The following is a 23,772-nucleotide window of genomic DNA, read 5'->3' on the forward strand; positions in this document are numbered from 1 at the left end:
TTTTACACAAGTTCATTAATAAAATCAGTAACTCAGTTTAATTTTTATATGTTTTAAATATTATATATATATATATAATTTAATAAATTTAAATCCTTACTACTTTATATATTTTACTCTATAAAATGCCTCTATTTACACTTTACAGGATGCATATCCTCATTTTTCATTTATTTCAATAAAAAGGCATACAGGAAAAACGATTCAATTTCTCACAAACAATCTTTATTTCAATAAAAAGGCATGAACAAAATTAGTTTATAAGAAAATACATTTTAATTGTACCAAAAAAAAAAAATTACATTTTAATGTTTAAAAAAGAGAGGAGAGTATGGATATATTTATGAAACAAACATTACATTTATGACAAAGTATTAAACTCTTAAAACAAGCGTGGAACATAACATTTATTAATTGGGATTAAATTTATTACTTTTGTCAATAGACATTTCAAAAACTTATTTAATTCATCATTTGAAGCCTACCATTTTACCTACTATTATTTTGATGAAAAAAAATATTATCTACTCTAAGAATTTATTACTTAGACTAATGAGGTTCATCATCTTACTTAGAATTTAGCAATACGTGTACGCAAAATCTAATTTATTTATTTTTTAAAATATTTTAATAGATTTATTGTTTTGCGACTAGTCCAATTTAGAACGGATCCTGAAATTAAGATTTTAAATCTCTTTCAAACACATACTCTCACTTTCAACTCTGCTCAGTTCCCTTCCGCTAATTGAACTATCATCATTTGGTAAGCAAAATCTAATCTAATCTAACATGAACGTTGTTAACACCTCTCACATGATTAATGAATCAAAATGTTACTACTGCGTGCAGTTTCAGAGCCTCGTGTGAAGAAAATGCATTGATTCTGAATGTGGAAACCCAATTAAATAAAAGCTGAGACAATATTAATAAATGCAAAATTGTCATCCGCTTCTTTGATACAGCCAAGATGGTAAAATAAATCGTGTAATGCAATGTTCCAATTAACTCTTCCCGAATTGATATTATTATTATTATCAGCTACAGACAGCTTCCACTGCAAGTTTCCTTGATAAACCAGGACACAAGTTGTTTTTGAAATTCTCTTCATTTAATTTTATGACACAGTCGTTTTTGTTTAGGCACGCCTGCAATAATGAAATGTATAAAGACCTATCAGTACTATAATCCTTTAAAATAAAATGCCAAACTATGGAACATTGCATGAAGTATTTCCCTACAAAAGAAAAAGACAGATAGCTGAGTGTGACCTGCATGCATAAGCTAAGTTTGAAACAAGGGAATAGTCAAATATTTTGATAAAAGACCACTTTTATGTAATGATAAATTCACTCAAGTGTATGAAATGCTGGAAACATTGAATCCTACGTGGGATTAATGATGATAACTTGCTATGAACTTCATTAATAGATAGGTGTAGAGTATAAATCAAATGCAAAATAGAATAAATTACAAAAACACATACCTTCTCAACAACTATGCTAGAATTTGGATCATGGCAATCTCCCTTCAAGTAAGATCCACATGTTCCAGAAGGGGTTCCAAAGCTAGCAAATTTTACAGCAGATATAACAGTGTTTCTGGGGCATGTTAAACGTGCAATTGGAAAGTTTTTGTTATTCTCTATTTTATGAGAAAGGAGTCCAACATAGGGATAATCCTCTGCAACAAGGGCACACACTCCAGATACTTTACGTCTCAGGAATCTGATACTTGTTGGATCTCCACCTTTCTCCTCAAAAATAACAAGAATATTTCCAGATGGCTTGAACCAAGAACGTGGAACATGATACCTGATCCATAGGAAATACAGAATGTTTTATTAAAAAAAGCAACAATGATACATAACTATTGAGACCTACCAAATAAATTTCTAGTTCTTCACAATTATGATGAATCACGAATGATTTCTACTCTTACCATTTGTCAAATTAGCTATGATGTAGAAAGAGCTACAAAATGAAACTCAATCTATCAAAATTGTAAAAGTGTACTATGGATACTAATTCACAATAGAAAGTGAGGACAGCCTCTTGAAAACCTATAAACAATCCTTATCAATTTTTTTTGATAAAATAAAAAATCTGTCAGGGATCTATCCTGCAGCATCAATCGCATCAATTTATAAATAAAATCTTATTCTAGTATTTATCTCTGGCCTATTTCTATTAGTTATGAAATTTGGCACGAAACTCTTCAACCACTTTAACATATCTAAGGTAAAAGTTTTGTATATAAAAAAAGAAAAGAAAGGAAAAGGCAATGCATTTCAATTCATCAATTTCACTTAAATCATAATTGCCATAGATTTTACCACTTCTGTGTAGGTTCTCCACAACCAGTGTCACATTTGTCAGGAAGGAATTTGCCTCTATAGTCACATTCTTGAACACAATCTTCTTTCTTGAATTCACTTGTCCTGGGCCAATATCTTCCAATTTCTTCTCCATTTAACCAGGCTAGACCTTTTCCCATATGCAACATATCCAAACCAACTGGTTCATCCCCAGGTGGAGCATCCACAACAGCCTGCAAGGCCAAGAGTTTTGAAAGAAACTTCACCAAAAAACACTATACTAAATGAAAGAAGTACTGATAATTTCCATAAGTGATGCCAAAAATAGAAAGGTCGCATTACCTTGTACCACGTCAGTGGCTGCCCTTTGGGTGGTTCTGAGGTAGATGTCCAGTTCACATTATTCAATCCATCTCCCTGGTATATCCTTAGATGTTCTCCTTGCACTCCAATCTGAGAAAGCAGGAAATAGAACAGATCATAGGACAAAGGCTAATCAAAACTTTCATGGTTAATACTACCATCAAATTTCTTTAAAAGATTGAGCGGTATTTCTAAGGTAAAAGGAACTGCCAATATATATATCCATTGAAGTACCTTGTAAGTCCAAGCATAAGAAGACAAGTCTATTGTCCCATTGTTGAATCCCTCAATCTTTACACTTGTTAGTCCTGCCCCTACGAAGTCGTAAAATGGTCCAGCGGTCTAAACATAATAAAAAAAAAATAGTAATGAGAATTCAAATCATTTAAGAGAAAAATAGACACCTTATGACAAGCCATTCTCAAATCTCTGGTTTAACAACTAATGTCTTACAACAGTTTGGGCATCTGTAAGTGTAACTAACTTCTGAAAAAAATTAAACTTATGAATAAATTTAAATTAAGTTTCAGTCTCAAATGAATTCCTTGAATTTCTATGGACATTTTATAAATTCCATCCATAAGGAGAAAAAAGAACATATAATTGACTTGGAGCTCAGAAATTCATGCATTCAGTGTGGCATTAATAGAATTCAGTCCGATCCAGAAGTCAATTATAAGCCTTTTTTATGATCCGGACCTCAGATCATGAAATACAAACACACTGAAGGGTATAAAACCAGGTGAAAAATACATTGGAAAATACAGAAATAAATTTCATATATGGGGTTTAATATTATGAAATAAAATCATTCAAAATTCTGGATGCCAAAGAAATGGGCCTAGATGGCAACAGATACCTAGATAGCAATTTGCAGATGGTGGTGGTGTTGTTATTGGAAATTAAATTCTATTACCAGCGCAGAGATCAATCTAAACTTACATTTTGACATATTTGAACTCCTGCCACTTACTAAGCCCCTATTGTGATAAGAAAATTGTGTTTCTTATTTATATCGAACTCTTAAACTCTCAAGAAAAATACATGCTCTAATTCTAAACAGAGTAACTTACCTGTAAACCTACGGTCAAGCTCAACAAAGCAATTTCATTCTTCCCTGAACTGAGAGAGATAGGATTCTTAAAAGTGAATGTTGAATTTGTACCATTTCCAGATGCAATCCCTAAAGGAAAAATTTAAAATTATAAAAAATGAAGGGAGAAAAAAATCATTTGTCAGAGCTCATGATCAACTTAACTAATGATTATACTCATCTTAAGTGCTGCAATTCAATCACTTCTGATTTTTTTCACCCCATGATAATTGATTAATAAAATATAAAGCTATGTGACTACTATCTATTAGAGGATAACCTTGATACTCCTGATTCACAAAAGCATGCAGAGCATGACCCTTGGATTCTATTAGAAGAACTGGTTTGCTTCCCTTCTTTAAGAACTCTTCATTTTCACCAACAAATATACTGCCATAAACAAAAAATTGAACTTTAATTGACTAAAATCTACTTAAACTCAATTTACTAAGCATGTCTATGTCTATGACATTATATATAAATGAGCATAAAATTCATAATGTAAAGAAGAAGCACGCATAAACCGCTCCCCATTAAACCCCACTAGTAAGGGTAGGGGTGAGGGATGCAACCTTATCTTGCATATTTGCAAAAAGGCCTTCTATGGAAATTACTTATCATATTAAAATATTATGCACAAGCACATGTTTCAATCCTTTATCCTTTTTATTGATTGATACCTGCCCTTGATCATTTTTTATACTGAGACAAACCTTGTTGTATGCCACAGATAGTCAGTGGTATCTTTGGTAGTATTGATGTGGTCGACAAAGCCATTTTTGACCAAGTCTGCCTTTCCCCATATCCCTGCTTTCTCCTTCAATACACCCCATTTAAAAGTTTTTACACTTTTATCTGATTGCTGCAAATTCTCAGGAACCATTGCAACTACATTTGTCTGGGAAGCAACCTGTTGAAGATTTTAGGACTAAGCACAAGGACCAGAAAAAAGAAGTACATACATATTTTTTTTACATTTATTGTGTTCCTAGGGAAATTAATTAAGACAATAACTTCTATTGCAGAAAAAGTTGTCGTATTGAAAGTGATTTTGGTCATGCTGCAAATAGCAATTTCAGTTTCATGGGGTTTTCACTCACAAACATCTAAACACCTTAGCTTTAAGGATTATAATCATAGAGTTGATATGATTTTGTCTAGATGTATTCCAAAATCAGTCTTTTTCCACGACCTACAAAATTTTCATTATTTTAGAGAAACCTCAGAACTGAGTTCCAATGTAATATTCAACATCACTAAAATTTTGAGCAATGTTGCAAATATGAACTGAGTCCTTGATGTTGGTTTTTGTGAATCGTTAGACAAGATGGAAGTTAAATTGTTAAACATTGTCAGATGTGCTAACAGAACCAGCATAGGCAGAGTAAACATGCCATTTCTGTGTTTTGTCCGAGCCACCCATAATATAAGCCATGCTGCCTCCCCCAAGCTTTGCAAAGTATCCATCCAGGATCGTTACTTCCTCAGAAAAGTGGCGATGGGGATAAGGCTGAGCACCAGGAAAAATGAAACTTCCTCGGGTGTATCTTACAGATCTAACCTTAAGGGAAAGGACCTCAGCCAACTTCAATATGGGTGGGATTGAAAGCAGTAACTTCGTAGTACCACAGGTTTTAATGATGATCTTGTAGGGATAAACAAAAAGGCTGGACTCAGACAGAACATACGAGTCAATTTCATCATTTGACAACGAAGAAACAATGGTGCACTCAGCTGGTGCCAGAATCTCATCCAACTGGGATTTAAGAGACCTTAAACCACTTCCATCAGGGTCAGAAAAGAGTCCTGGCTGGAAAAAGGTTATCTCCAGTCTCTTCTCGTAACCTTCAAAACCGATAGCAGAAACTGCCATGGCCGTGTTTCAGAAATGAAATGAACGCAGTCGGGAACGAAAGAACAGTTGCAAAAGAGAATGATCGCAAAGAGAGGGATTGGAAATATGTCGTTTGAAGGAGAGTAGTGAACAAGCCTAAAGGAAAACAAAAAGAAAAGCTAAAAAAACACTGGTTGCATGCAAGGGATATCAGGACGGCTTGCGAGCGCAGTTGGAGTATGCAGCAGAATGCAGGAAAGATGTCAGTGGAATGCAGGAACAGTAATAACATACCTTTGCTGTGTTGAACACTACATTCTTGCAATCAGGAAGAATGCTAACTGACCATGCTGGCAGGTGATATGATGCATTCCGAAATTCCACTGTCTTATCATTTTTATCATCAACATTAGCAATAAAGGCAGCACATGCTCCTGATGAGTCAGTATAGACATCAGCCTGCAATACAGTGGTTACCACATAATGGCATATAATTCCAGATCAATAGATTATTAAGTACATTCAAAATCAAAGACATCATGGATGATCGAATATGAAAGAAAACATATACCACTCCCCAAGAATAGTTTTATATCTCTAACACTTGATAATATCATAAAGCTAAAATTTACTTCCTTAAACTAAACTGTAGACAGTCCAGTAATGAAAATTCTGCTGCTACGTAGGAACCACTAGAAACTTCTTAACTCTACCTAATAATCATTCTTGCTGAAAATGCAGATAAATACAGCCATCGTACCTTCTACCAGAATGTCGTTTTTGTAATTTTAAATAAATTAAAAGAAAAATTTGTTTGTTGTCTAAATCCATGGTTGAGTAAAAGGAGACTGAAAAAATGTTCCACTCTTCCGAAACAGATGAAGTGACATGATAATATTTATCATTTTAATTGTAATACACAGTACCAAAGGATTCCAGCAGCAAGACAAGAAGGTCTAGAATAAAAAGTAAGCAACATTTCAACAGTATCATATAAAATGTTTAAGAAAACAATCAAGCAATCAGAATATGCATAATATGATTTGGATTTGAGGGAGGGTTCACAACTACACAAAAGACAATATATTTGTACCAGCCATGAATGTCAGATTTTTAAAGGAAGAAAAATAAATACCTCCACAGAAGGACCAAGGGAGATATTAGCCGATTTACCATTAAGCAATACACGCTCACACAACTTGATAGCTCTGTGAAGTTCCTTAAGATGTCCCCATTTTGGAAGTCTAGGTAATCCTGCGATTATATGATAAATTTATTAGTCAGTAAACTTTATAATTGATTGAAAGGACCTTTTTTATATAAAAATACAGTAGAGAGACTTGTGCATGAATTATATTACAAAATGAGAACTTTAGTTTAGGTCACTTACCATACTCATCTATCGGGGCATCATAGTCATAACTTGTTGTGATGAATGGACCACCTGCTGTACGCCCAAAATTTGTTCCTCCATGATACTAACCCACAGGGATGATACAAGAGGTCAGCATAAGAGCAAAGTAAACTAACAAATGGCATATCATTATAAAGGTGTTTTTAATGGTATCTCCTGGTACAACAAAATGTTTAGTACCTACAAACAATTTAAAATAAAAAATAAAATAATATCATCAGTACCATGTAATAATTATGTACACTTCCGCCTTTCTGGAAGAAACGAGCAACAGAAAATGCAACATCTTCTGGTGGCCTGTGAGGATCTCTTCCCCCGAAAGTTTTAAACCTTTAAATAGTAGAAAATCCCAGCACAGAAGAACATTAAACGTGAGATACATTCCCTATTGCAAGATCAAAAGCAAATAACTGGGGAAAAAAGAAGGGAAAAGAAAAACATCCTCGCAATTTAGGTTCTAAATAAACTGAAAAGGCTAAATTTTCAGAACTTCTACAAATTTATCATTTGCTTACGTCTAATCTACTAGATGCACTTAGTGTATCTTCTAGCCTTTTGCAGAAGCAGAGGGTTAAAATCCATGAACTATTTTTTCAATGGTAACACACTCAAATTTGGCAATTTCTAAAACTAGTTTAAAATGGTATAAGATGGAACTAGTTACAGAAGTCCTCATAGACCTAATCCCATCAGAAGTTCCTATAGAAAAAAACCAGTTCAAAAATGTGGTTAGTTGGTTCAAAACTACTTCAAAACTAATTCTAATATTGGAGTTCATTATATATGTTCCCCAAACACTTAAGCATTTAAGTGAATGACACACTAATGGTTTATACATTATATCTCCGACATATCCCTCACGCAAGAGCCATTTGGTTAGTTTGGCTCAAAACTACTTCAAAATAATTCTAATATTAAATTTATTTGTATAAATGTGAAAGATTGTATTACTTAAATTCAGAAAACTTGGCATGCTTATTGACCATTGGATGAATGATTGATCCCTTCTACTATATCTCATCTGCAAAGTTTTATATATCTCTAACACGCCCCCTCACATGAGAGTCCATTGGGCTAGAAGGGTGGATAATGCACAAGCCCACCTACTTGTGCTAAGAAAATTCCACAAGAGAAAGTGGGGGTGATGAGGATCGAACCTGTGACACGAGACTGGAAAAAATTGGACTAGAAAAAAAAAACCAACTTTGAGTTTTAACCTTTTAAAACTAGTTTTGCCTCATTTAGTTTAGATAAGAACTAGTTTCTTAAAATTAAGGAGATAAACAAATACCTACATATAAAAACCAGCTCCACTATACCTAAATATGTGATTTTTGAAAGTTTCCAAACACCCTCGAATATTTAGCAATAAAATAATTTTCAGCCTTACATGATACATAATTTGATGAACCTAATATTCGCTTATAATTGTTAGCAGACATTCACCATACACTCATGACAGATACATTATCACACAGTGAAATGAACTTTCTGATACAAAATATGAAGATGGATTACAGGGAGCAAAGGTTGAAAGCGAATTCTACATACCATCCAGGCCAGTTCTCAGTCCAAATTTTGGGCCTATTTGGAGATGTAGGAGTAAATTGGTCACAATAGAATGAGTTACAAGTATCTATCTGCAGCAGAATCAAGAATGGTCAGGTTATCATCTAAATATGACCAGCTGCATAGACATTTAAAAGAAAATGAAAAAGAAAACCATTATTCTTATAAATAGCAATAATAATAATTATTATTATAATAAATAACTTTGGAGCACGGGCAGGATGAGTCTCAAAAGCCTTATTTAATGATTCAAGATAATGTATATAAGTATATTATGACTTTTCCCACTTATGATTGGAAACTTTCAATATCTTCTAGTAACAAGCACTCTAAGAAATTATAATCTTACCACAGGATCTGGAGCATCCCATTGTTGGCACATTATCCAAGGGACGCCCGTGTTTTGAGAAACAGCCATTTTTGCAGCCCACATGGCATATTTCTTACCTTCCTCTTTATAATAGTTTTCATAGTATCCATATTCATTTTCTATCTGCAATATTGTGAAGATGCAAAATCAAGTCATCGGATCAGATATGCTTTAAGGACAAATTAGACAAGCATATTGAAGAAAAGCTACCCAAAAATAGCTGTTTGTATGAAAACCCAAGTGAAAAACCTCTGTGACCTTTAGTGCCCACCCCTACATACACACAAAGGCACTGAGAACAAATTGAAATGTCTAAGGTTATACTTGCCTGGGCTAAGATTATTGGACCCCCTTGAGAAGAAAAAAGCTTCTCTTGCTTCATAAGGTTCACTATGTATGTTGTAAATTTCTGCATATGATACTGAACCCCAAGGAAAAGCCAACAAAGTGAGAGTGATCACAGTTATTTTACTGCAAATAAATAAATGAAGATGGCATTTGAACACTAGTATGAGTTACAATTCAAAGTCCTACTCACATACCATAAAAGGCTGATTGTAAGTCCGGAAAACTGTGCCTGGAATATAATGCAGCCATACCGGTACACCGCTGTAACATACAGCCATGGTTAAGAATTATGAAAGCACAATCAACCTTATAGAAGAGGTTAACATGAATTAATTCCTCCATGGTACACCAATGTAACTTAAAGACAATAATTACACACCCAAAATTCCATTCTGCAGCAACAAAAGGGCCTATTCGAAGAATCAAGTACATCCCAGCCTGCTGAACAATCTTCACAAACTTGACAAGATCGAACCGTCCTCCAAAGTAATACTACAAGAACACAATTTCAAGTGGGAGATACAAAGTCTTAAAAATTTTATTCCGCACTACATAATAACTGTAGTAGCATCTTACAATTAACAAGTACTGCATCTAAATTGCTTAATCTTACTCACATTGTCTGGAGAAAGCTCATGGCCATTCCAGAAAACATAGGTTTCGATCACATCTGCACCTCCTTCCTTCGCTGTTTGAACAAGACCAGGCCACATCTGCCACACAAACACATTACTTATCACAACCCCAAAAATCAAAACAAAATATAATAAAAGAAAAAAAGAGCATTAGATTTTAGGAATAAGGATCCAAAGTTCTCAACTACAAAGTACAAAGTTTAAAAGACCCACAAAGCTGAGTTCAATGAAAAGTTTGGTTTTAATTAAAAACAAAGAAAAAGACAAAGTTTTCTGAGGAATCAAAAGCAAAGCTACACGTTTTAGTTGGTGGGGGTGGTGGCGGTGGTTTCTTACCGCGGGAACGCTTCGAGGGTAATGAATGGAAGCAGAGATAAGAAGCTTCCGTTGGCCATCAATGATGAGAGAGCGACCATCATAGGTGACGTTTCCAGCAAAGGACAATGTGAAGGAAACTGATAACAAAAACAACAACAACAAAAGGAAACAGAGCTTCATTTTGCTCTGATTCTGAGCTTTAGATATCTACAACGTTTCGGTGTGTGTTTGGCTTTAAAATAGTTGAAGCCAGCTAGCTATTAGAGTTAAGCTCGGTAACTAAGTAAGAAACAGAACATGTGTTAAAACGTGTTTTGTTACAGTTCACCGAAACAAAACCTTGATGGAGACCCACATATTAATTTGAGTTGAGCAACTGTTTATTTTTAAACCATGAGTAATGAAAATGTCACTGTCGTGGCTGATGAGATATAATTTATTACGGGTGTGCCAAAATGAGGAGAGATTTATTACCGTGATGCGAACAGATTTACACGGTTTCTCCAATTGATAATTGATTGAAGTTCATGACTTTGGACTCACACAAACCTAAATGGATCATGTGAAAAAAAAAAAACATGGTGACGTGGGAATTAACGGTTTCTAAAAATGAATAAATGGATATGATTTTGTAATTCTCCATTTATTTATTTTTCTTTTTTTTATTATCACTAATATAATCATCTATTTTTTTATGATTATGAATGTTAACTTGATTATATTATATTTATTTATTTTTAACATGAGAGGGTCGGATCCAGATCTTAAATGGACTGACTTGACGATATTGTATTTATTATTTTACTTTTTAACTCTTCTAAATTGGTAATAAATCCTCCAAAAGATTGTGCCGTAGTCTTAAATTGGTAATAAATCCTCTCAAATCCCATTAACATGATTGTAACAGGTTAAATTAGCTAATTACATTCTTCTAATAAAAAAACTAATTAATTATTTCTATTCCTAAGGTAATAAACAAGTAAATAGATTATGTAAATCTAATTGGGACAGAAACCTGATCCTGATTTGGATTGATTAGTGTCAACAGGCAGGAGCAGTGGGGTAATGACCGTATGTGCCCCATTAATTTATCATGGATCCATCGTATCTCTGTTTTTCAACAACCTGACCAATGTTGTGGCAACTCACACCGCACCCACGTTACTCTTCTAAAACAACCAAACATTATTTTTTTATTCACGTTTGTGCAAACTTCGAAGATATCATAAACTATACTATATTTCTATCTATCTACGTTTATATGTTTTATATATAGTCTTAAATGGATTCTATTATATTAATTACTAAATAATACTCCTTTAAATTAAAATTTTCAATTCCCAATTCTATTGACAAGAGAAGTCAAATGAGATTTTTCAATACAAGCAGAGATCCAAAGAATCAATCCCGATTAGCACTTTAGCAGAGGTTTCAAGAAAAATACTTTCGTAATAAACAATTTATTATAATGGGTACAAGCCATGTTAAATGTTCCCATTTCCCAGCCCAGAAAGGAATCAGATTCTGTATATATATATGTATGCTGTACGTGTGTGTTTTCTCTTTTCCTTTATAATATTAAGCAGAGGAGGGGAATGATAGTTTAGAAAAGTTTTCTTGTAAATTTGTAACTGAGACAGTGTTCAAGGAGATATCAAGAGGGTTCCCACCACCTTCCTCCAGCAAAACCAAAACGTTTCCAGAGTCTTTAAGGAAAGACCGAGGCACGTGATACCTGTTGCAACATAATACATAGCATTAATTAGTATCTGAACGTCACCATTGTAGTTAAAAAAAATTTCCATATATATATGTGGACATAATCAATTTACACCAATGTTAATTTTAACTGTTAATTTTTATCCATCAAATGACCGTAGTTAGTAGGATTATTCTTATTAATTAATTATTAATTTCTAAGAAATTATAACTATCAGAAATCGAAAATCAACTATTAAGATTAAATGTAAGATTTCTTATTTTTACGCTGATGCAAGAAGATCTTACCCCATATATGAATTTATTGTTTGTCCTGTGACTGGACATAAGGTTTTGTCTTGTCGTCCCCTTATAATTATGTACTTTGAGGAATATATAATTATAAGATTAAAAAAAAAAATTCTCTCTCTTTATAAACTTGTAGGCTGACATGGAGAGTAAAAAAAAGTAATTTTAATATTATAATTATGTATTCCCCATAATATGTAGTTATAACTTATAAGAGAGTGATTGAACAAAACTATATATCATGTGACTCGACACCAGATGAATCACACACACACATATATATATATATATGATCTTTTAACTCTGGTGTCAAATTCTGAAATTTGACATCAAATCCTAACCTTTGATTTCTGTCAATCAATGGTTACATTTATTGGAAATTAAACTTATTAGTTAATATTAATTTTCAATAAATGATTACCTTTAATTGGCGGAAATCAACAGATAAGATTTTGTGTCAAATTTTAAAATTTGACATTAGTGTCAAAGAATACTATCTCATATATATATATATATATATATATATATATATATATATATATATATATAGTAGGGCTTTGCATGTCTGCTGTTGCTACAGAATTTTATTGGATACAGCAGACACAAGCAAATGGATCCCACTTGCTTTTTTTTTTTTTTAAAAAAAGCACATCAAGATACAGAATCATCTCCTAGTGTTGCTGAAAAAAAATAAAAAATTGCAGTGACAAGAGAGTTATAAAACCCTATGTAAACATAGAAACTAATGGTGCCTAGGTGGGTTAACTTACAGTGATTGGGAAGGCTCGCCTTTGGAATTATGAAACAAGATCCAATAGCGACCAATGCTTTGTCCATTTACCCAAGCCTCACCTTTTCCCATCGAGCTAAGGTCCAAGGCAACCGGGTCATCTCCCTCAGGTGTGTCAAATGTAGTCTATATACCAATTCAAATTGTCATTATCACAATTAAACCAATTTAACATAAAAACTTAAAGGTTTTAAACGAAGGTACATTAATTTTTATATGTTTTATATTATATTTATGTAACATATCCTTCACACAAAGAGTTTTTTGAATTTGATCTATTTATTTGTGTTAAAAACTTCACAATAAAAAATAGAACTGGTGACCAAAAATAAGAGCTTATCAATTCAAAAGCTTAAACTATTAAGTGATGATAAATAAACGATTTTATATTTTATATTATATTTATGTAAGAGCTTCTCTGCCATCTTCCTTTAATTACAAAAGCTTTAATGTTAGCTATTGTACTTTCAGAGAAAGGAAAATAGTAACATTAGGATCACAGTCACAGCTTCCTGAATCATTTTACCTTGTACCAAATGAGCGTCTGATTGTTAATATTCCCTAGTTGATTCCATTCAATATCACTGCTATTTTGCTCTTTATATACTTCTAATTGCTCCCCCAGCAATCCAACCTGTAGTGCATGTGATGGATGAAAAAAATTGACACACACATACACGAGCTACGTGCGTAATATAATGAAAAAATTTGACGGTTAAACATAACTTGAATAATAGGCAACCTAACGATGTCAATAGGTAGAAACAAAAATGGAGAAGAGAAAACCTGATATCCCCATATAGAATTGGTCAAATTAAGAGACTCTTCTTCGCTGCAACGAAGTTCCACACTGATTAAACCAGCAAATCTTCTTTCAAGAAATGCCCCTGAATCCTTTTAACAAACATAATCTCTCTTAAATACTACAAAGCAAAGGAAAAATATGTCACATATTATAATCGACTTCTTAAGAAAGTTACCGGAAGTCCAACCATAACGCTGAGAATAGAAAGATTGTTTGTCCCTTCATTCACTGTAACCGGGAGCTCTAAGGTGAATGACTTCACATCATGATTTCCATGTACGGCTCCTAGCAGATTTAATCATTAACCATTCAAGGTAACTTCTTTACAAACTTCAAACTTTGGATTATATTATTTTATGTACCTATGTATGTGTTGTTCACAAAAGCATGGGCAACATGAGCAGCAGACTGAACATGAAGTATTGGTTCGCTGCATGATAAATTATATTCAAACCTGTTCAAAAAATTAATAACTTCAGTTATTTGTTCAAAATTTATGAACAGCACTAACGTGATGTAAGACTAAAATAGATAGTAAGGAATGACCGATATGTTTAACATATTTTTTATAGGGTTATATTTATCTTATGTGGTAGAAAAATGGTTATGTCATGTTATAGAAATAAAATTACAAGTGATATCCGCATGTAAAAGCACAAAGAAAACATAAATGTGGGACCTACTTCCACTTCATGTGTATAGGAAACTTATTTATCTTATGCAACATAAGATAAATATAACACTTTTATATAAGAAGTAAAATCAGAGAGATAACTAACCTAAGAGTATACCAAAGGTAATCCGATTTATCTTTGGTTGTATTCATTTGCTCAAGTAATGAGTTTGATCTTAGCGAGGTCTCATCAAAGTTTGGAATGACATCTTGAAATTGCTCCCAATCATCCACTGAGCTGAAGTTTTGTCTAGGACTTATGATCCTTCTGTTGCTTGTCGTATTTACCTGTGCATAAATATATATAAAAAGACTAAGTGAAAAAATAAAAATAAAAAAATCACTAGATTTGATACATATATGTTTTGATACTGTCGAAGTTATAACTTACATTTGCAGTATTGAAAGTCACTTTTTGACAATCTGGTAAGATACTTATTGACTTAGGGAGCAATTCGTATGATATGTTGCGGAATTGAACAGTAACCTTACTCCCTCTATCATTGTTTATAAGGAATGCAACACATTCTCCTTTTTCTTCTTCAAAAACATAACCCTGAACAAAATGAAACCAAAACCTATCGAATATTTGAATTCCATTCAATGAAAACAAACCTGTTGGAGAAAAAAAAATGGGAGAGCATTCACCTCCTGCAGTGGACCTAAAGAGAAATTCCTCTGCACTCCTTGCAATAGTGTGGTAGAGCAAAACTTGATTGCAGCATGCAACTCCTTTAGATGTCCCCACTTGGGTTGCCTGAACAAGCCTAATAAGAAGATTTGCAAATTTTAAACTTCAAATGAGGTGAGGTAAGAAAATAATTATTGTTGTACACTTACCATATTCATCAAGTGGGGCTTGATCATAATAGGCTGTTATAACATAAGCAGAGCCCGTTCTCCCAAAATTAGTTCCACCATGGTACTAAGTCAATTTGCAAACAATGTTAATTAGATGAATATACTGCAAGATTAATTAAGATTTATTGAAAAGAGTTTCTTTGGAAGACACAAAATGTATAGAGTGAAAATCTCGAACATAAGTTAATTGGTATATTTCATATTTGTATGCAAATAAAATAAGCTTAATTAATTTGTTATGTCTAGTTCTAGCAACAGAGGACTATGGAGGGACCCTATCAAATCGAAAGAGTTTAAAGAGTAACAATACCATATAATAGTTGACATAGCTTCCATTTCTGGCAATAAAAAGAGTGACATGAAATGCAATGTCTTCGGCAGACCTTATGTATGGCAATCCTCCATACACTTGATAGCTACAAGCGAAAACGAAAAGAAAACAGTTAATTATGTTAAAATAATAATAATCTCCTCGATAGATATAAATTAGTAGTGACAGAGTTATGAGTAAAACGTCACTTTGGTTCTCCAAAATTCAATTTATATAGTTATATTTTTAAAACCTAACAATAAAATCCCTGAAATATTAGTTTTGGTTTCTGAAAATTTTTACTTATTTTACATTAGTTTTGGTTAACAAAAACAGATCTAACTTAATACCGAGACAAACTTGTTGCCTGTTTTAAGGGTGCCTGCAAAGTAATTTTTCCTGTTTGGTATGCCAGCAATGTTATTTTCCGGTGGGGAGTATTTAGTTTAGCAGAACTGCTTTTATATTTTTTTTTATTTTTTTATTAAGTACCGTAGACCCATGAGAAATTTATTAATATTATTTTAAGGGTTAAGGGCTTTATGCCTGAGATGACGTCACATGAAACAATCCATGAGTTCCCCAGGGAGGATCTGTAGAACTTGAAGCGGGAAATACAAAATAAAATAAAATAAAAAAATTAATGAGTTCCTCAAGGGAGATTCCCGAAACTCATTAAAAAATTTAAAAAAAATATATATATATATATATATATAAAAGCAGTTCCGCTGGCCAGTTAGTGAACTAAATGTCCCACCACTAGAAAATAACTTCGGGGATGTGCCAAATATGTAAAATATATATGAAAATGCCTCCAAATAATCAAATAGTCCTAATTTGCTTAACAAAATATTTTAAGGACTTGATATTTGATTTAAGAATCCAATGACAAATGTGAAATAGGTGGAGTTATGGAAGACAAAATCAATATTTGATATCAACCCAATGAACCGGTCACGACCCACGATTCAACCAGTGTTATGTTAAATTTTGTAAAATATGTACATTTTGCAAATAACGAAATTCAAATTTGAGTCCCCTTGTTTGAAAATTGAAAGGCTCACCTCTGAATCACTTTTATTTATTAGACATAATGATCATAATTTAATATTTATTATATATTATTTTGAAATTCGATTGAACTTGATTGAACCACTGATCTAATGACCTAATATCTGTAGCAAGGTGATGACCAGATCGAATTTTAAAACATTGACAATTATAGTGATGAGGTAACAATCAATTGAAAAAAAAAAAAAAAAAGTAGCAGTTGCACATTCTCATGCCACATACCTCTCACATTTTGGTTTCTCAAGAATGAATAATGGGAACTGAGGAACTTACAAAGATGTCCAATTCTCGGTCCATAATGCAGGCTTATTGGGGGAGTTTGGTCCGGTAAAAGTTTCTCCGCATCTCATGCCATTGCATGTATTGATCTGCATGAATAGAAAAACTCATAAAAAGTAAAAGAAAAGTAATCTACCAAGAAATTATTGAGAAACCTTCCAAGCCAATCCCATAAATATAATCTATGGCTCAAATGAGTTTTTAGTGTGTTTACGTTAATTCATACATTTTAAATTCATTCATCTGTACATTAATTTACTAATTACATTTAACAGCAACTTGATAAAATCTATTTCATATGTAATGATTTAACAGGATAATTTAGATGAAAACTCATCATTTTAATAATGTTATATATATAATTAATAAATTCAAGGACTTAAATAAATATAAAAAGATTAATGACTAAACTTAATTAAAATTGAGTCATTATCTAAAATTTTAAATTTATAAACAAGGGCCGTGGTGTAAGTAGAGCTAACCACAGGATCAGGAGCATCAGTTTGCTTGCACATAATCCATGGCACCCCAGTCTGAAGGCCCACGGCCATTTTTGCAGCCCATTGAACATACCGTGATCCTGCTGTGCCAAACGCCTTTTGGATGTTTTGATATTCATTCTCAACCTATATTATTTGACCCATAATTAGCATTCAATGAGAGAGAGGGGGAACGAATCCATTAAATTAAACTAAATAATTGGATGAATATAAGTCATAATGTACCTGCGACAATATAATTGGGCCTCCTTGCGAAGCATATAATTCCTCTGCTTTCATCATGTTGACAATTTTGGTCGTAAAATTTTGCATGTGGAACTAAACATTGTAGTGGAAAATAAATAAAGAAAATAATAGTCTCATGTTATATAAGAAAGTTATTTCATGCCAATTTTTTTTTTTTAAATTGTGGATCCCACATATTTGTATCACCCCACATAAAAGTATTATCTCATGTAACACGAGATTAGTAAACACCAATAAATAAATAAATAAACACGTTAGTATGTAATGTAGTGAGGCGAACAGCGTGCTAGCTCCATATATATTACATACCTTGAATGGCTCGTTGTCTGTTCGGTAGACAATGGCAGGGACATCATGTAACCAAAATGGGAATCCCCTACAAGTTCAGGATTATCAGTTAGAGGTACCAATTTTTGGGTTAGTAATTGGGAACAATTTACATTTTTATAAGTTAGGAAGGGAAAGTACCCATATGTCCATTCACTCTCGATGAAAGGTCCAATCCTGAGGCAAACATATAGCCCTTGAGCTTGGATTTCCTTTATGAATCTCACCAAGTCATATCGGTCGCTGAAATCATACTGTTTTATGCATTTACATCATAATTAAATTATACTAAAGAATCAATTGACCCCAAAAATTTAAACGCATTGCATCAGGTTCAACCTACTTATGCTAAGAAATTTTACAAAGAAAATAGGAGCGATGAGGATCGAACCCAGGATATCAAAATTCTAATACTATGTAAAGAACCAATTCAATCCAAAAGTTTAAACTGATAGGTGATGGTCTCTTAATGATTTATATTATACTTTAACAATTTAAAATATGTACATATACTTGTATACTATGAAGCACTGACACTTCAAAAATCTTGACGTGTCGTGTCCGACACTTCTTAACACTCACCGATACTCCGACACTTCCCGACACTCCAATATTTGTTGCAAAGACTCACAAAAGGTTCAAAGGTTACATTGCGTTGCATTTTGAGTTTTAACTATTAGATTCGTTAGATTACGATTATGATTTTATTGAGTTTAATATAAATGTTTGTGATATCTTATGTTTCTTTGCAAAATTGATGGGTATTATAAGTTTAACTTTATTTTTTTGTTAAATTATTGAATACTAAATATAATATACACTACATAAATTAAAAATATTATATAATATCAAAACGTGTCCTAACGTGTCGAAATTTAACATTTTTTAGAATTAACGTGTCGGAGTATCGTGTCGTGTCGTATCCCGTGTCCCGTATCGGTGTCGGTGCAACATAACTTGTATATAAGATGATGCTTCAACAGTATTATAGAAGTAAATCTAAGCACATTTATTGTATTAAAGAATATTTTTATGAAATTATATTTTTATATATATGATATGAGATAATGAGAAATGAGAAATAGAAATACCTCTCCAGGCTGAGGCTCATGTAGATTCCAAAACACATAGGTCTGAATAACGTCCACTCCTCCTTGTTTTGCTTTCGCTATCAAATCTGGCCACATCTGCACCAAGGGTTTAATTTTATCAATATTCCTTATCTTCCTCTGTCTTTTTCTTTCTTTTTTCTTGTCATTTACCCTTTAAGCAAGTAATGGGTAACCGTTAAGTCTACTCGTGAGTCGTGACCAACTTACGAATGGTTACTTGCTTATTCACTAATACACCCTATGTTCAGCATAAAATATTCAATCTCATTTTATCACTAGGTACTTAGTGTACCCATGTGTAAAAGTGATAATTAATCACTTCTAATTGAGGTTATTATGAAGATAATTTTTACACACGACCAAGCTTGGTCTCTTGTGAGCTATATGCTAATGCACTTACGGTTGGGATCGGTTCACACTCCCAAATGATTGCGATTGTGAACCCAATAAAACTTGACTAACCAACCGAAAAGTTTGATGAGGAAACTTCCTTTTGTCACATATTCATTCATACCCGTGATGTAACAGTTTAGGATCCGTTTAATTTAAATTTTGATAGAATCAATCTTGAAAAAAAATTAAAGTTGGAAGAAGCATTTTTGCAATAATTGATGTTACAGAATTTAATTTTGTAGTATTAAAGGTAGTGCATGCTAGCTACAACACAGCTGGGTTAGTTGAAGAAAAAGGGCATTTTTAATTAAATACCCGCGTCAGCCGGTACTAGTAATATACATTATTGGCAGAGAAACAGAGTGTACGAGATTTCTGTCTGTAGTTGAGAAGAAAATAAATCTTACATTTAGATGGTAGAGATAGGGATGAAAATTTTTATTAAAAAAAGTTATATTTAAGAGTTTTATAAATGAAAGGATTTTCATAAAATTAAAAATGTGGGAAAATGTTGAATATTTAAATAGTAAAATTACTATTTAATCTTTCGTTTCCTTATTTGTTTAGGGGAAAAGGATATACTTATCATTAAAAAAGTTTACCACCTTCACAACCAAACTAGTCACCGTTGATTTCTGTCAATCTAACAGTTAATTTATTATAAATTATTGAGTCACATTTATTAATTAATTATTAATTTTTAAAAATTATAACCATTAGATTGACGGAAATCAACGGTGATTAAATTGGTTGTAAATGTGGTAGACTTTTTTAGTGGTAAGTATATCCCGCCTCTTTCTTTATTATCTTTTTCTTCCGACGACGTTAAGGTGAAAATGGCAAATAACATAATGCAATTATAGCTCACATGTTTGAAGCTGAACCGGGTGCTTTAAGTTACCACCTTACCTACCCCGGGAAATGCAAAGAAAGTATGAACTTCTGTTTCACAAATGGAATATATACCCGCTGCTAGCTATACTTCTGTTCTGTGTTTTCTAACGACAATTTATAATTAATAAAGTGACATTAATTAATCAATTAGTTCATGACTTGTTCAGACGCAAGAACTCAACAATGTGGCTTCATGTTCACATCTCCATAAAGCCCTTAACTTTAGGCCAAATGTTATCAGAAATCAAGCCTTTATGGAATTTGCTTATAGATGAAGACATTCAGTTCATCCCCTAGAGAAACATAAATGCAGAAAAAAGTTTGAAATGTGCCTATAGATTATGTCATTGAGACATCTCATCCTCTCATGGATAAATTAAGATGGGTATTGAAAATCAGAGACTATTAAGACATGAAAGAATGACACTTTGGTATCGAACATCATTATTGCATATTTATAGTTTAATTATTACCTGAGGGGTGCTGCGAGGATAATGAATTGAACCGGAGAAGAGAATCTTCCTCTGTCCATCAATGATAAGAGATCTTCCATCGTATGTCACATCTGCTTTAACACTAAAACTTACCATTATTTTCAACGACACCAACATCATCACGAAAGCCAGCCACTTATCCATCTCCTCTAACTCTGCATATATCTTAGCTCTTTAGCTCTCTTTATCTTCCTTTCAGACCTTCACTATATATATTTATATGACAAATATGCGGCTAGTACAAAATCTTTTATAAGGTGCTAGCGTGGCCCAATAAAACAGAAAACAAATTAAGCAATGCTAGCTAGAGGGAGAAACTATAGAGACATGTGAGAGTCACAATTGAAGTGGGTGACCAGAAATATTGTAAGGGTGGGAGTGGGACTAGTTTTATTTTCCATGCGCCACCGAATTTCGGAATCTTATTCAGTGGGATAGCACTTGCCAACAAGGAACCACACGAGGAACAGCTGCAACAGTTCCTTATGCAAAATGCAAACCAATAATAGATAGATATATATACACACACTTTAACAAAAGTCACTTTTCCACTATTTTCATTTCATTTTTGTGCGCTATATTCTTAGTTTTTACCAATAATGTGATGCCTGTAGATATGCAATTTGATGTTATTCTACTTGTTTTCATTTCTTCATAGTAATATGTGATTGGCGTTGTCCCTTTTGTTGTAACTATTGTAGGCGGCAACCCATTATTCTTGTTTTTGACGTAGCTATGTTGCGCTTGGAGTTGAAAGGTTATTATTTAGTGTCCCCTCATATTTAACATAATACCAAAATAGTGTAAATTTGTAGCCCGTGACCGCCCGCTAAAGCCCAAAAGATTGTGTGCCAAATTGGATAATTGATCGAATGTCAATAATAAGATTCGGATATCAAACCATATTTTCTTGCAGACTCACAGGTGAAGAAATCACTTTCTCACAATCAATAATAATAAATTGATAAAATAATGACATGTATGTTTCCAAAAATAAAAGTAATGACATGTAATATAGAGTCAAATGTATATGAATAAATTAATTTTAAAGCAATAGTAAGAATTTTTTTATTTTTGGAAATCACAAGTATCTTGCATAGGAGACAATCCTATTCGGAGAGGGTCCATAATTAAGGTTTTAAAATCTTTTCAAAAATGATATTAAAGGATCGAAAATATGCTCTCATCGCTTATCTGCTCAGTTCACGTGTACCAAGTGAGTTAGAATCATTTTGGTCAATAATAAGAATATTCGATGCGAGTAAATGTTTTTCCATGTGGACCAATTTGAGTAGACCAATGCTTTCCCATGTCCAATTAGAGAAGTTGGCTACTGGAGTCTGGTCCTATATAAATACTCAATCTGGGCCTCACGTGATGAGACTAAGCCCAAGTTGAAGGCTTATAAAGCCCAATCACGATTAGAATCCATGGGGTACCGCACACAATTTCACACGTGGTAAATGCGCATGTTCGGTCGGTCCACTATTTTTTGAAAACTAACCAAAACAGGCCGAAGCACAGTTGAAGGCTTATCAGACTCATTTTGATTTTCTGTCTAGTGTTCCCAATGGGTTGGGACCTTTGTTACAAAAAGATGCTAATGTTGTGTAGCTCCTTCTCTGTGTTTTGGGCTTAGACCCCTTCTAATTACTAAAAAACTAGAATTAAAAAGGACAGGATATATTTATGTGATAAAATCATACAGATTTATATATTTTTCTTTTAGGAAAACTTTTTTAATTTTTTCATAGAAGTAATGTATTTAAAATTTATGAAAAGTAAAAAAAAAAAAATTACTTAAATTTGTCATATATATTCACGTGTGCAAAAACGGTCAACCTAGGAATATGTTATGGTGACAAAATAAGTAGGACGTAACATGATAAAACTAATGATATATCGTACATTATATGGATTTTTCAAATTTGATAATTTTTTAAGAAAGAAATATTAAATAAAAAGCATTAATTATATTATATTTAAAATTAAAAAATGTGTTTTTTTTCGGCCGACACTGCAGATAAGTTATCTGCACTAAACCCAATGCGATATCGTTTTGAGGCGAAAATTATGGTGTTTTGTAATTTTAATTTATTTCAGGATTATTAAAGTCTTTATAATTATAATTTTTAAATTTTTCAAGTCCAAAACGACGTGATTTTGATAGTAAATGTTGATAACTTATATGGAATAGAAATACTTTTCTTTAAAAAATTAAATGAAAATAACTAAACACACATGTTGAAATTTAACAGGTAAAATTCAATGAATTACATCACGTTGTCCAGTTGAACTACTCATAAATTTTATTAAAAATAAAAAACTGCAAAATAGTACAATTGAACGTGAAGAACCAAGACTTCGAGGCTTTCTAGTCTATAGATATTTTTAAATTTTATATAACAAGGAAATTTTACACATTTAGAAATTAAATAATGAGAAAAAAATGATTTATGTTGTAATCACAAACTGATACATACATAATAAATAAGAAAAATTATTTTTCCATTTCACAAATATAATATTTTTAGGGATTTACTAATCTCATGATACATGAGATAGTACTCTCATGTAAGTGATAAAAATATGTGAGGCCCACAATTTAAAAAAAAAATTGACACAAAATTTTATAAATGTATAACATGAGATAGGTGTCTTATCCACAATTTCCCATATTTTTATGCTCCATTCACCTCAAAAGATGAGTCATTTTTTTAAAAAAATAAAATAAAATAATGCGACTCTCTTT

At 32.6% G+C, this 23,772-nt stretch overlaps 2 protein-coding genes across 2 annotated transcripts; both read right to left on the bottom strand.

Moving 5' to 3' along the window:
- Nucleotides 1-988: 988 nt before the first annotated feature.
- On the bottom strand, nucleotides 989-10,442 carry LOC133304057 (beta-galactosidase 10). The gene is made up of 19 exons (XM_061504025.1): nucleotides 10,277-10,442; nucleotides 9,923-10,018; nucleotides 9,685-9,797; nucleotides 9,500-9,566; nucleotides 9,286-9,378; nucleotides 8,937-9,080; nucleotides 8,570-8,658; nucleotides 7,243-7,348; nucleotides 6,995-7,082; nucleotides 6,740-6,858; nucleotides 5,899-6,063; nucleotides 4,484-4,680; nucleotides 4,051-4,160; nucleotides 3,751-3,860; nucleotides 2,912-3,019; nucleotides 2,657-2,767; nucleotides 2,333-2,547; nucleotides 1,484-1,811; nucleotides 989-1,145 (listed from the first exon to the last, which is right to left on the bottom strand). The coding sequence occupies exons 1-19, from the start codon at nucleotides 10,436-10,438 to the stop codon at nucleotides 1,035-1,037; spliced, it is 2,532 nt and encodes an 843-aa protein (XP_061360009.1). The 5' UTR covers nucleotides 10,439-10,442; the 3' UTR covers nucleotides 989-1,034.
- Nucleotides 10,443-11,836: 1,394 nt separating this feature from the next.
- On the bottom strand, nucleotides 11,837-21,164 carry LOC133304062 (beta-galactosidase 6). The gene is made up of 18 exons (XM_061504032.1): nucleotides 21,000-21,164; nucleotides 19,219-19,314; nucleotides 18,269-18,381; nucleotides 18,110-18,176; nucleotides 17,780-17,872; nucleotides 17,537-17,680; nucleotides 17,049-17,143; nucleotides 15,705-15,810; nucleotides 15,374-15,458; nucleotides 15,182-15,300; nucleotides 14,925-15,089; nucleotides 14,640-14,821; nucleotides 14,223-14,314; nucleotides 14,036-14,145; nucleotides 13,842-13,949; nucleotides 13,582-13,689; nucleotides 13,036-13,181; nucleotides 11,837-11,993 (listed from the first exon to the last, which is right to left on the bottom strand). The coding sequence occupies exons 1-18, from the start codon at nucleotides 21,162-21,164 to the stop codon at nucleotides 11,837-11,839; spliced, it is 2,151 nt and encodes a 716-aa protein (XP_061360016.1).
- Nucleotides 21,165-23,772: the final 2,608 nt, after the last annotated feature.

This window comes from Gastrolobium bilobum, unplaced genomic scaffold (genome assembly GCF_033153095.1).
Source record: "Gastrolobium bilobum isolate Gb01-03AN ecotype WA unplaced genomic scaffold, APGP_CSIRO_Gbil_v1 utg7510, whole genome shotgun sequence".
Taxonomy (NCBI): domain Eukaryota; kingdom Viridiplantae; phylum Streptophyta; class Magnoliopsida; order Fabales; family Fabaceae; genus Gastrolobium; species Gastrolobium bilobum.